Here is a 13,239-nt window from a genome sequence, read left to right on the forward strand (position 1 = left end):
CTATATATTCTCTGAAACTTCAAACACTTCTAAGACAATATCTGAAAGGAATTAGAAAAAGTGACAAAATTTCGTGAATCACACACAATACTGTTAATAATTGCATGAATAGTGGTGGGGGGAGGGGGGGTTCACCATACATCTACCCACTTTTGAGTATAACCAGTGTCTCTTAATACTACGACTCGTAGCAATACAATATCGAAAACTTTTATTACTGGATAAACAGTCCCTACGTTATTTGACAGCTGACATTTATAATTCACGCTCACGTCAGAAAATGCACCAATACGGGAATAGCAGCTTTTACGTTATTGGTCAGAACGCGAGCAATTATGGCGGTTGCCATAATTTTCGCGCGACGCCATATTTCACGACAAAATACTCTTATTAGTCACTGTCATATATCTAGTCTCATAACAATACATAAAACTACATAAAATAACTACAATAACTTTGACATGCAAGGAGAATTAGTTCTAATGAGAGGAAGAAGTTTATATTTACTGGTGTTTCAACAATGACTACCAGGCAACTTTTAATTCACTGATCGTAATTTTATTTTCGTTAGCAGAAAGCAAACATAAACTAAACAAAGAATTTATTTGAATAGAGTCTGTAATTCTTATACTTTTAATAGAGAAAGAAAGTTTCTAGGTCAGGGGATAGCGTTCGGCGAAATCTCTTAACTTTTTGTTGCATACGAAGCGTTGCGTTGGACAGCACGATGTCGGCGGGTTACGATGATGAGAGCAGGATACAGGTAGTTCTGCTGGTTAATCTTCTCCGGCGAAACGCAAATAAAGTTCCGGCACAGCTGTATCATTAACCCAGTGGTGATTAACAAATCACACAACGCCAGTATACGACCGTTGTTGACATGTCCTCTCTTTCAAAGTACATTACGTAGACATCGCTCGTTTTTACACTTTATGCACTGTCCGTATAATTACACAGTTCGTCACACTCATATAGTCTTAGCCACAAATATACAGTTCATAGAATTGTTCTTGTGTGTGAAGCACACCGTAAACAGTGTCCACTCTGTTCTCGCATTTCAAACTTCGACAACGTCACTGAAAGTCATTTATATTGCACAGTTAATTAAAGTCTTCACTTTCACGGCTTGATAGAATGTAATAGACAACAGTTCCACCACCCAAAACCAATGCCAGCAAAGTTCATTCGCATAAAAGCACTGTTCGTGTCGGCCACAACAAAGTATTGTTAGCGACACTTTCACACTCCGGTTTATTTGCTCTTAAAGTTCGCTGGCGATGGCAATACATACTGCAGTGGTAAAGAGAATTAACAATCTGATAGTTCGGTATCACTGTCCACAGAACTGCGTATGCTTTTCATAAAAAACAGTACTATTTTTCCGCGCAGACACACCATCCACCATCCCCTCTACTACACAACAACCTTTCGACTATCGATAACACTACCGCTGTCCCATGTCTATAGATGTTATATCGTTATCGTAAATTACATAAATCTTTATAAATGTTATTGACTGCATTTTTCATGATTAATAATATTCCAAAAGAGAACTTTACAAATTTTACCACAGGTACAAGGCAAGAAACATATTTATCCATTGGCAAATGAAATAATCACAATTACATCTTTACATTTAAAAACCACAGTAGAATGTTGCATAATCACAATTAGAAATGCCCATATGAACAAAAGAAAAAGAATAGAAATCTAAAGAAAATCACGAAAAGAAATGCTATATGTGTAATTAGCAATGCCTTCACAATTTCAAGGGTAAACATAACACCCAGTTTTCAGCCTATTTAGGAACGTTTCAGAAGTGTATTATGATTTGAAGATTATTTTGAAGACGAATGGCAGTTTATTATTGTTATTTCAGCAGCGTCCGACCCCTGATAGGATGACGGTTTTTGTTGCTGCAGCCGTCCGAGAGCGACGCCATCCTTGTTGCAATGATGGCGGCGAGGCACGCTGCCACGCAGTTCTTGCGTGAGGACAGACTGGATCGTAGCCTAAGCAGCGTCAGGAAGAACCGGCACGGCGACGACCTGGACGTCGACTGCGCTGCACTACAGAAGATTATCGCCTATACCTCTCGAGAGGCACACACCTGCGTCGAGAAGGCCGCCAAGATCTGCCTCATCCAACTGCGCGTGCTACCGACCGACAGTGAACACCGTCTGCGGGGGGACGCTCTCCGCAAGGTGAGTGGGTTGACAATTCTAGTTTCTGAGACTTACACTAATGGCAAATTTTAAAAGAAATACGTTGCGAGGCAGCTCTTGTATTCATGTAAGCACAGCGCACAAAAAAAAGTCACCAGGAAGAAATGTCACGCTATTACTGCCTCTAGTCTTGATAATGGCTATCGTATGACAGCGAAACTTGGTAGACGTTCTAATGTGCTAATGCAGACCGGTTCGCACTGGAAAAAAAATTAGTTCCAATTATGGCAGGAATTGAGACACTTAAAGTAGTAAAGGAGTTTTGCTATTTGGGGAGCAAAATAACTGATGATGGTCGAAGTAAAGAGGATATAAAATGTAGACTGGCAATGGCAAGGAAAGCGTATCTGAAGAAGAGAAATTTGTTAACATCGAGTATAGATTTAAGTGTCAGAAAGTCGTTTCTGAAAGTATTTGTATGGAGTGTAGCCATGTATGGAAGTGAAACATGGACGATAAATAGTCTGGACAAGAAGAGAATAGAAGCTTTCGAAATGTGGTGCTACAGAAGAATGCTGAAGATTAGATGGGTAGATCACGTAACTAATGAGGATGTATTGAATAGAATTGGGGAGAAGAGGAATTTGTGGCACAACTTGACAAGAAGAAGGGACCGGTTGGTAGGAGATGTTCTGAGGCATCAAGGGATCACAAATTTAGCATTAGAGGGCAGCGTGGAGGGTAAAAATCGTAGAGGGAGACCAAGAGATGAATACACTAAGCAGATTCAGAAGGATGTAGGTTGCAGTAAGTACTGGGAGATGAAGAAGCTTGCACAGGATAGAGTTGCATGGAGAGCTGCATCTAACCAGTCTCAGGACTGAAGACAACAACAACAACATGGCAGTCAGGTGCAAATCTGGCTCCGTACAGCATCTCACCGACGTCTCTGGTGCTAACATTGAACAAACTGTGTAAGCGTCGATTAATAACAAAATCAACATTTTGCCTTTCTCGCTTGTTTGACCCTTTCTGCTCATGTCCCGTTTCTAATCCATTATATATGTAAAAATTTCTATGCTTCTCTCTTCCATTCATATCGTCAGATTTGCTCTTGGTGCCGAAAATTTGAACTAATTTTTTTCAGAGTACATAGGTTCCGCACTGACGCAGTAGCATATCTTCCAGTTTCGCTGCCATACAATAATTATAGTCCACGCTAGACCTCTGTGAGTATTTCCACTTAAATTAAAGCCTCCCGGTAACTTTTCTGGGATTTAAATCGAATAATTTACTGGGCCAGGCGAGGTGTGATATTATGCCTCAGCGTTCCTCAAACAAGAAAGTGTGCGTGCAACCCTGCAGCCGTGCGTACATGGTTGTTGCCATCTTGGAAGACAGGAGTGTCCACATCACACTCACTATGAAGATGTAGATGATTGGGCAACATTTGGTAACCGAGAATGTAAGAATAAACATCGTAGTTCATGCTCACGATAACCTGAATGAGGGACCCTAAGACGTCATATGAAAAACACCTGCAAGACATTACACAACCACACAAACAATACACTACAGGTTAAACGTCTCATTCGGCCGTCAGTGTTTTCCATGCTTAGCATCATTTGTAAAAAGTCAAAATCGTAATTCGCTACATACCTCCAGCCAGCCATAGTCCAGTTCCTGAATTGTTTGGCCCGCTGAGGAAGTGCATTCATACACACATCAAAAAAAGTTTTGCATCACCCCGGTTCCCAGAACTTCTGAAGATAGACGTTGACTGTGGACATTCTATCACAGACACTGTCCCTTTGACTGTTCAGAGATGTCACTAAGCCCGCCCAAAGATTTAAACAACCATGCCTAGGGTCCGACAACCGATCAGTTCCAGTCATTCCACCAGGAAGGAGGTATACGGCTCGTGTTGTCTGTAGTTCAACCATGCCTAGACTGTCAATACCGCGGTTCGATTGCGTCTGCATTCTTACTTTGTGCGTGGAAGGGCTCTCAACAAGGAAGGTCCAGGCGTCTCGGAGTGTACATATGGACCCAACAACACACCGAATTGACCGCTCAGGATTTGTATCAAGTTCTCTTCACCGACGAGTGTCGCATATACCTTCAACCAGACAATCGTCGGGTACGTTTTTGGAGGCAACCCGGTCCGGCTGAACATCTTAGACACACTGTCCAGCGAGTTCAGCAAGGTGAAAGTTCCCTGCTACTTTCGGGAGGCATAATGTAGGACCGACGTACGCCGCTGTAGGTCATGGAAGGCGCCGTAACGGCTGTAGAATACGTGAATGCCATCATCCGATAATGCGACCATATCGGCAGCATATTGGCGAGGCATTCGTCTTCATGAATGACAATTCGCACCCCCATCGTGCACATATTGTGAATGACTTCCTTCAGGATAACGACATAGCTCGACCAGAGTGGCCAGCATGTTCTCCAGACATGAAACCATTAGAACATGCCTGGGATGGACTGAAAAATTCTGTTTATGGACGACGTGATCCACTAACCATTGTGAGGGATCTACGCCGAATTGCCGTTGATGAGTGGGACAATCTGGACCTACAGTGTCTTGATGAACTTGTGGATAGTATGCCAGACATGCATCAATGCAAGAAGACGTGCTACTGGGTATTAGAGGTACCAGTGTGTACAGCAATCTGGACCACCACCTCTTAAGGTCTCGTTTTATGGTGGTACAACATGCAATGGCGGAAATGATGTTTATGTTGATCTCTGTTCCAGTTTTCTGTACAGGTTCCGAAACTCTCGAAACCGAGGTGATGCAAAACTTTTTTTGATGTGTGTATATGCCGCTGTGAGCTATGACCTTTTGCGAAGTATCTGACTTCAAATAGCCATTCCGTTCCCAGTGTTCGTTCAAAAACTGGTTGAGATGGACCAGTATTCACTGACATCAGCAGTTCCTGTTGCGTCAGAAAGCGATTCTCATCTACACAATTTAAAAAAAAAATTAAAAAAATTAACATTGAATCGTCTCCAGTCCCTGTCGGTTAGGTTCTTTTCGCGGCGCTGTGCGTACCCTGAGGTACACGTTTCCGAATGATACATGGTTCCTTGTAGGCAGGTTAAAGGGTCCGTGTTGATACACCAACAAACTGGGAAACTTCATTCACACTGTGGTCATGGGCACGTCCAAACGCTATAGCTTCTTCCTGCTATTTGAGGTAATGCCTCCAGTTTGACCCTTCTTACTGCGTTCACTCAATAGTACCGACTGACACGAACACGCGATTTCACTGCCATGATTTCTGTTAGTGGTAGAGTCTATATCGTCCCTTCCATTACACTGTCGTTGCTTACTGTCTTCTATTTCTGGAAAGCCTGAATTATGGAGCAGTAATATTAACAAAAGATGTGGAGCTATGCAACTGATGATTGGAGTACACTTTTTGAAATTTTGAAGGTAGCATGGAAAAATAGAGACACTGAAAAGTAATTTGCAGTGTGTACAGAAACCAGGTTACAGTTGTAAGGGTGGAAGGACATCGAAGGGAAGCTTTCGTTGAGAAAGGGGTGAGGCAGGTTTGTAGGACATTCCTCATGTATTCAGTGTGTACATTGTGCAAGCAGTAAAGGAAAACAAAGAGAAATTGGGGAAGGTACGAGGACGTGCTGGAAACAAATGGCTCCGATTTTTTTTTAAGGTAAGAACCCTTTAAGCTTTTGAAATAAAACAAACTCTTTTAATATTCTACATCTTTATTCTTCATGCCTACATATTTATTTCTCAGAACAGTGACCATTTCGGGGAAAACATGTCTCCCAACGCCAAACCAGTTTGTTGATACCGTCAGTGTAGAATGTTTGAGTTTGTGGATGGAGTCACAGTCGCACTTCTGCTTCCACCGCTGCATCGCTATCAAAATGAAATCCTCGAAGTTGTATTTTAAGTTTTGGAGACAAATGAAAGTCGGATTGTGCCAACTCGGGACCGTATGGACTGTTTCCTTCATTATGAGAACCAAACAGTCCAACGTCGCATATTACTGAAATCGATACAATCATCACAGTACACAGCTTTTACCGCACCGACATAGTTACGTTACACACCGCCATGCTACACGCAAGAATTCAGAGTCCTCTAGCGGAAGACGGTTACAACTCGCGTCAGCGAAACGGGAAAGTCAACCAAGTAATGTGGATGACTACGTCAGACGATATTGGGAACAGAATAAAAAAATCGGGTGCATTGCTTTTCAGTACGCCCTCGTAATTAAAGTTCAGGGAGAGGATACAAAAGCGTTGAGATTTGATAATGACATTGTAATTTTGTCAGAGTCGCCAAAGGACTAGAAAGAACATTTGAATGAAATTGCTGGTGTCTTGGGAAAAAAAAGATGAACATCAACAAAAGTAAGATTAGCGTAATGGAATTTCTTTCTTTCTTGTCCTGTAGCAGGATACGGCGCAAATCGCGAAATTGTATTTAAGTATCCTACTCGAAGTTTCCGATTGATAATAATCATTTATTGATATTTTTATAGCCCCTTAGTTTCTCCGCTACATTCAAACTAAGGGGCGATAAAAAGTTTCCTTCGAATGCCGTACAGTGCATAATCGGTATGCTAATCGCGCAAAATCGCCGTGAGCGTTGAGACAATCATCCCATCGACGCACCGGGCTGACGATACACGTTTGTAAAACACCGTGTCCTGTTGCTTCAAGAAGTCCCCAAATATCTGTTGCACATCCTCATCCGACAGTAACCGTCGACCCTTCGAGGCCTTTTCTAAGAGACCAAAGTCGTGATCATCGTAAGGCAAGCCATCAGGACTATAGGGCGGATGCTCGAGGGTCTCCCACTAGAGTTGGCATAACTTCTGCGTTACGACATTTGCGATATGGAGACGTACATTATCATTAAGCAGCAACACCCAGCACACAATTTGGCGCACCATTCCACAACAGTGGTTCTCGACAGACATGCTGCCCCGTACACTTGCTTCATTCTCCCATGAATGTCTACCATTGTTTGTCCTTCTGCAGCCCAAAAAAGAGTAACAGGACGTTGGTTCCGTTTTGACGCATTTGGTAATAATGTCGCCATAGTTCTAGTTTCCACATTTGCCTCACGCACGATGGAAAGTTACGAATGCCACACTGATCCCTTACCTACATGTTCGTGCTTATATACTCGCATCGGTATCGCACTACGTTGCAGATACGCTGCAACGACGCCCTCAAAGAGAAACTTTTTGATTTCCCCATATATGTATATGCCGTTGCTTTTAACCTTCCGTCGGTGGCGCATACCTCATAGGTGCATTATTTCTTTCATTGTTTACATTTGGCACCACTGACACGCACACCTCCTAAATTCCATTCCACTAGAGAGCAGCATTCCTGCGGCTGCGGTCTGAATCACTTCAGACGAGTTGTTGTTGTTTGTTGTGGTCTTCAGTCCAGAGACTGGTTTGACGCAGTTCTCCATGCTACTCTATCCTGTGCAAGCTTCTTCATCTCCCAGTACCTACTGCGCCCTACATCCTTCTGAATCTGCTTAGTGTATTCACTCTTGGTCTCCCTCTACGATTTTTACCCTCCACGCTGCCCTCCAATACTAAATTGGTGATCCCTTGATGCCTCAGAACATGTCCTACCAACCAATCCCTTCTTCTGGTCAAGTTGTGCCACAAACTTCACTTCTCCCCAATCCTATTCAGTACTTCCTCATTAATTATGTGATCTACCCATCTAGTCTTCAGCATTCTTCTGTAGCACCACATTTCTAAAGCTTCTATTCTCTTCTTGTCTAATCGATTTATCGTCCACATTTTACTTCCATACATGATTACACTCCATACAAACACTTTCAGAAACGACTTCCTGACACTTAAATCTATACTCGAAGTTATCAAATTTCTCTTCTCCAGAAACGCTTTCCTTGCCATTTGTCAGTCTACATTTTATATCCTCTCTACTTCGACCAACTTCAGTTATTTTGCTCCCAAAATAGCACAACTCATTTACTAATATAAGTGTCTCATTTCCTAATCTAATACCCTCAGCATCACCCGACTTAATTCGACTCCATTCCATTATTCTCGTTTTGCTTTTGTTGATGTTCATCGTATATCCTCCTTTCAAGACACTGTCCATTCCGTTCAACTGGTCTTCCAAGTCCTTTGCTGTCTCTGACAGAATTACAATGTCATCAGCGAACCTCAAAGTTTTTATTTCTTCTCCATGGATTTTAAGTCCTACTCCAAATTTATCTTTTGTTTCCTTTACTTCTTGCTCAATATACAGATTGAATAACTTCGGGGAGAGGCTACAACCCTTTCTCACCCCCCTTCCCAACCACTGCTTCCCTTTCATGTCCCTCGACTCTTATAAATACCATCTGGTTTCTGTACAAATTGTAAATAGTCTTTCGTTCCCTGTATTTTACCCCTACCACCTTTAGAATTTGGAAGAGAGTATTCCAGTCAACATTGTCAAAAGCTTTCTCTAAGTCTACAAATGCTAGAAACGTAGGTTTGCCTTTCCTTAATCTATTTTCTAAGATAAGTCGTAAGGTCAGTACTGCCTCACGTGTTCCAATATTTCTACGGAATCCAAACTGATCTTCCCCAAGGTCGGCTTGTACCAGTTTTTTCCATTCGTCTGTGAAGAATTGGTGTTAGTATTATGTAGCCGTGGCTTATTAAACTGATTGTTCGGTAATTTTCACATATGTCAACACCTGCTTTCTTTGGGATTGGAATTATTATATTCTTCTTGAAGTCAGAGGGTATTTCGCCTGTCTCATACATCTTGCTCACCAGATGGTAGAGTTTTGTCAGGACTGACTCTCCCAAGGCTGTCAGCAGTTCTAATGGAATGTTGTCTACTCCTGGGGCCTTGTTTCGGCTTAGGTCTTTCAGTGCTCTGTCAAACTCTTCACGCAGTATCGTATGTCCCATTTCACCTTCATCTACATCCTCTTCCATTTCCATGATATTCACCCCAAGAACATCGCCCTTGTATAGACCCTCTATATACTCCTTCCACCTTTCTGCTTTCCCTTGTTTGCTTACAGCTGGGTTTCCATCTGAGCTCTTGATATTCATGCAAGTGGTTCTCTTTTCTCCAAAGGTCTCTTTAATTTTCCTGTAGGTAGTATCTATCCTACCCCTAGTGAGATAAGCCTCTACATCGTTACAATTGTCCTCTAGCCATCCCTGCTTAGCCACTTTGCACTTCCTATCGATCTCATGTTTGAGATATTTGTATTCCTTTTTGCCTGCTTCATTTACTGCAGTTTTATATTTTCTCCTCTCATCAATTAAATTCAGTATCTCTTCTGTTGCCCAAGGATTTCTACTAGCCCTCGTCTTTTTACCTACTTGATCCTCTGCTGCTTTCATTATTTCATTCCTCAAAGCTACCCATTCTCATTCTACTCTATTTCTTTCCCCCATTCTTGTCAATCGCCCCCTAATGCTCTCTCTGAGACACTCTACACCCTCTGGTTCTTTCAATTTACCCAGGTCGCATCTCCTTAAATTCCCACCTTTTTGCAGTTTCTTCAGATTTTATCTACAGTTCATAACCAATAGATTGTGGTCAGAGTCCACATCTGCCCCTGGAAATGTCTTACAATTTTAAATCTGGTTACTAAATCTCTGTCTTACCATTATATAATCTATCTGACACCTTCTAGTATCCCCAGGCTTCTTCCATGTACACAAACTTCTTTCATGATTTTTTAACCAAGTGATAGCTATGATTAAGTTATGCTCTGTGCAAAATTCTATCAGGCGGATTCCTCTTTCATTTCTTCCCCCCAATCCATATTCACCTACTACGTTTCCTTCTCTCCCGTTTCCTACAATCAAATTCCAGTCACCCATAACTATTAAATTTTCGTCTCCCTTCACTATCTGAATAATTTCTTTTATTTCATCATACATTTCATCAACCTCTTCGTCATCTGCAGAGCTAGTTGGTATATTACATTGTACTACTACGGTAGGCGTGGGCTTCGTATCTACCTTGGGCACAATAATGCGTTTACTACGCTGTTTGTAGTAGCTTACTCGCATTCCTATGTTCTTATTCATTATTAAACCTACTCCTGCATTACCCCTATTTTATTTTGTATTTATAACCCTGTATTCACCTGACCATAAGTCGTGTTCCTCCTGCCACCGAACTTCACTAATTCCCACTATATCTAACTTTAACCTATCCATTTCCCTTTTTAAATTTTCTAACCTACCTGCCCGATTAAGCGATCTGACATTCCACGCTCCGACACGTAGAACGCCAGTTTTCTTTCTCCTGATAACAACGTCCTCCTGAGTAGTCCCCGCCCGGAGATCCGAATGGGGGACTATTTTACCTCCGAAATATTTTACCCAAGAGGACGCCATCATCATTTAACCATACAGTAAAGCTGCATGCCCTCGGGAAAAATTACGGCTGTAGTTTCCCCTTGCTTTCAGCCGTTCGCAGTACCAACACAGCAAGGCCGTTTTGGTTAATGTTACAAGGCCAGATCAGTCAATCATCTAGACTGTTGCCCCTGCAGCTACTGAAAAGGCTGCTGCCCCTCGTCAGGAACCACACGTTTGTCTGGCCTCTCAACAGATACCCCTCCGTTGTGGTTCCTGTATCGCTGAGTCACGCAAGCCTCCCCACCAACGGCAAGGTCCATGGTTCATGGGGAGGTTCATACGCGTAGCATACCTAATCACTTACTGCGTGACTACGTTTTTCACTTTCAAATGTATTAAAGTTAAGCATTTAATTAAATTTGTCATTTCATACTCTATCCGTGAGTTTACCAAGCGCGCGGTCGCTTGGGAATTATTTTTACTGATAGGACTGATGAAGCGCCTCACAGGTGCAGGGCGACTACAGATAAGAGGGAAATGGGCGCGACTAGCATAATATTAATAGTGCTGCATGATCAGCAATTTGATTAAAACCTTGAACCGTTTCGAGCGAATGATCTCAAAATCAAATGCTTGCAACGACCCGTACAGTCATTCACTGCGCCAGCTCGCCAACGGCTTTGCCATTTGACAGCCACTGCCCGCTGCGCTAAGCACACGGCAAAGCCACTCTTTCTTGTGGCCAGAAATGTAGTTTCTCTTATTCTCACAACGCAATGACGCCATTGCTCGCTAGTATCATGAGCACATATTGATATTCGGACTAGCCGTGAGAACAATAACCTAACAGGGATCACATGACCGCCTGACACAAGTCCTGCATCATCCAAAGCGCCCCATAGCGTACATCTACATCTACGTCATACGTCGCAAGCCACCTAATGATGTGTGGCGGAGAGTACTTCTACTACCACTAACTGTTCCACTCACGAATGGCGCTTGGGGAGACTGTCGGTAACCCTCTGTATTAGCTCTAATTTCTCGAATTTTCTCGTCGCGATCATTTCACGAGATGTATATCGGATGAAATAGTATGTTGTTCGCCTCTTCCCGCAAAGTGGTCTCTCGAAATTTCAATAGTAAACCTGTTCGTTATGCACGACGCCTCTCTTGTAACGTCTGCCACTGGAATTTGTTGAGCATCTCTGTAACGCTCCCGTGCCGACTAATCGATTCAGTGACAAAACGCGCCGCTCTTCGTTGGATCTTCTCTCTCTCTCTCTCTCTTCCTCTCTCTCTCTCTCTCTCTCTCTCTCTCTCTCTCTCTCATCTATCAGTCCTGCTAAGGATCCCAGACAGATGAACAATACTCAACAATCAGTCGAACAAGTGCAATATGCCACTTCGTTCGTGGATGACTTACGTTTCACTAAGATTCTTCCTGTGAATCTCAGTCTGGCCTCTGCTTTTGCCAGATATTTCTTTTCGTGGTCTTTCATTTTAAAGTCGCTCTTTGAACGGGTTGACTAGTACTATGTTCGTTGTTCTCGGGCACCATGGTTAATCCTTGGATGCATGAGTCGCTGGAGTAGCAAAAATGCATAAGAGGGGCTTGCGAGACTCCTAGCTTGCAAGTACTAAATGCTAGTACTAAAGGAAATGTTATAAGATTTTGAATGGTTTAGTGACGCATAATGAATAAGAAAGTATTTATTATCATATAATGACTATTATTTTAGTATAAAGTGAAGTACAATATTATAAACTATGTTACAGTTTTCCAGAACTGAATAACTAACTGTTAATTTTACTGATCCACGCCAGAATACTTGCTCATTAAATGTAATGCTCTTCACAAATAATTTCACTATGTTTTTTGCAATAATTTTCTTGTGCATTTTCAGAATGACTGATCGCTTCTCTGTCTGATAGATGTGGACTCATGAAGCATCTTCCTTTTGAGATCTTCCATTGACGCAATCTTAGCCCGTCGGCTACTAATTCCACAACGTGCCGTGGCTTATACTACTTTGCTTTCGAGGTTTGGATTCTTCATTCTCCACTGCATATGAGAAAAGTTTAGCTTCTATCAGACCTGCCGTCCATGTACACTTGACAGCAAAAAACGTGGGTAACTGCCGAATACAACCAACATAACCTAGCTGTGTTGCAGGTCCTCTAAACACAAAAACCCCGTGGGGTGCAGTCGTTTGACTACACACAATGGGTACCGCAAGAGACTACTAGAGACCAAAGGTCTTTATGGCAGTCAGTCTAAGCGTCAACTAATATCGGCATACAAAACATATTATGAAACACGTTCTTAGCGATGAGACACCCCATAACACTCATAAACTAACCTTAATTACAACAAGTGACATTCCAAAAGTTCTGAGAAAACGGATTATTTTACGTATATCGTACAGTAATCCCTAGTCAAAATTAAATACTTGAGACAACATATGGAGTTACAAAGATGTAGGGCAATTGAAAAAAAAGTTTTTCGCTCTCTAAAAGGTTTTCCATCCACGTGCTGAAGGTCGCTCAACGGCGAGTGGCTCTGGAAACTGAATATTGGACGAACCAGTAGAAAAACGCGCTTAACGGCAACAAGCACTCTTAGGAAATCTCAACATTAACAGCGAATCACCAGTAATATCATTGTTCTCGTAACACATCAACAGCTACACAAATTTGAACTTTAAATGACA

General features: G+C 42.2%; 1 protein-coding gene across 1 annotated transcript in view; it reads left to right on the top strand.

The window, feature by feature from the left end:
* The first annotated feature begins 727 nt into the window (after nt 1-727).
* The window catches only part of LOC126176532 (aromatic-L-amino-acid decarboxylase-like), an 80,186-nt gene continuing 67,674 nt past the window's right edge, over nt 728-13,239 (top strand). The window contains exons 1-2 of the mRNA XM_049923688.1: nt 728-763; nt 1,923-2,204. Of these exons, the coding sequence (XP_049779645.1) occupies nt 728-763; nt 1,923-2,204 (318 nt within the window). The remainder of the gene's footprint in view (nt 764-1,922; nt 2,205-13,239) is intronic.

The sequence above is a fragment of the Schistocerca cancellata genome, chromosome 3 (genome assembly GCF_023864275.1).
Source record: "Schistocerca cancellata isolate TAMUIC-IGC-003103 chromosome 3, iqSchCanc2.1, whole genome shotgun sequence".
NCBI classification, from domain to species: domain Eukaryota; kingdom Metazoa; phylum Arthropoda; class Insecta; order Orthoptera; family Acrididae; genus Schistocerca; species Schistocerca cancellata.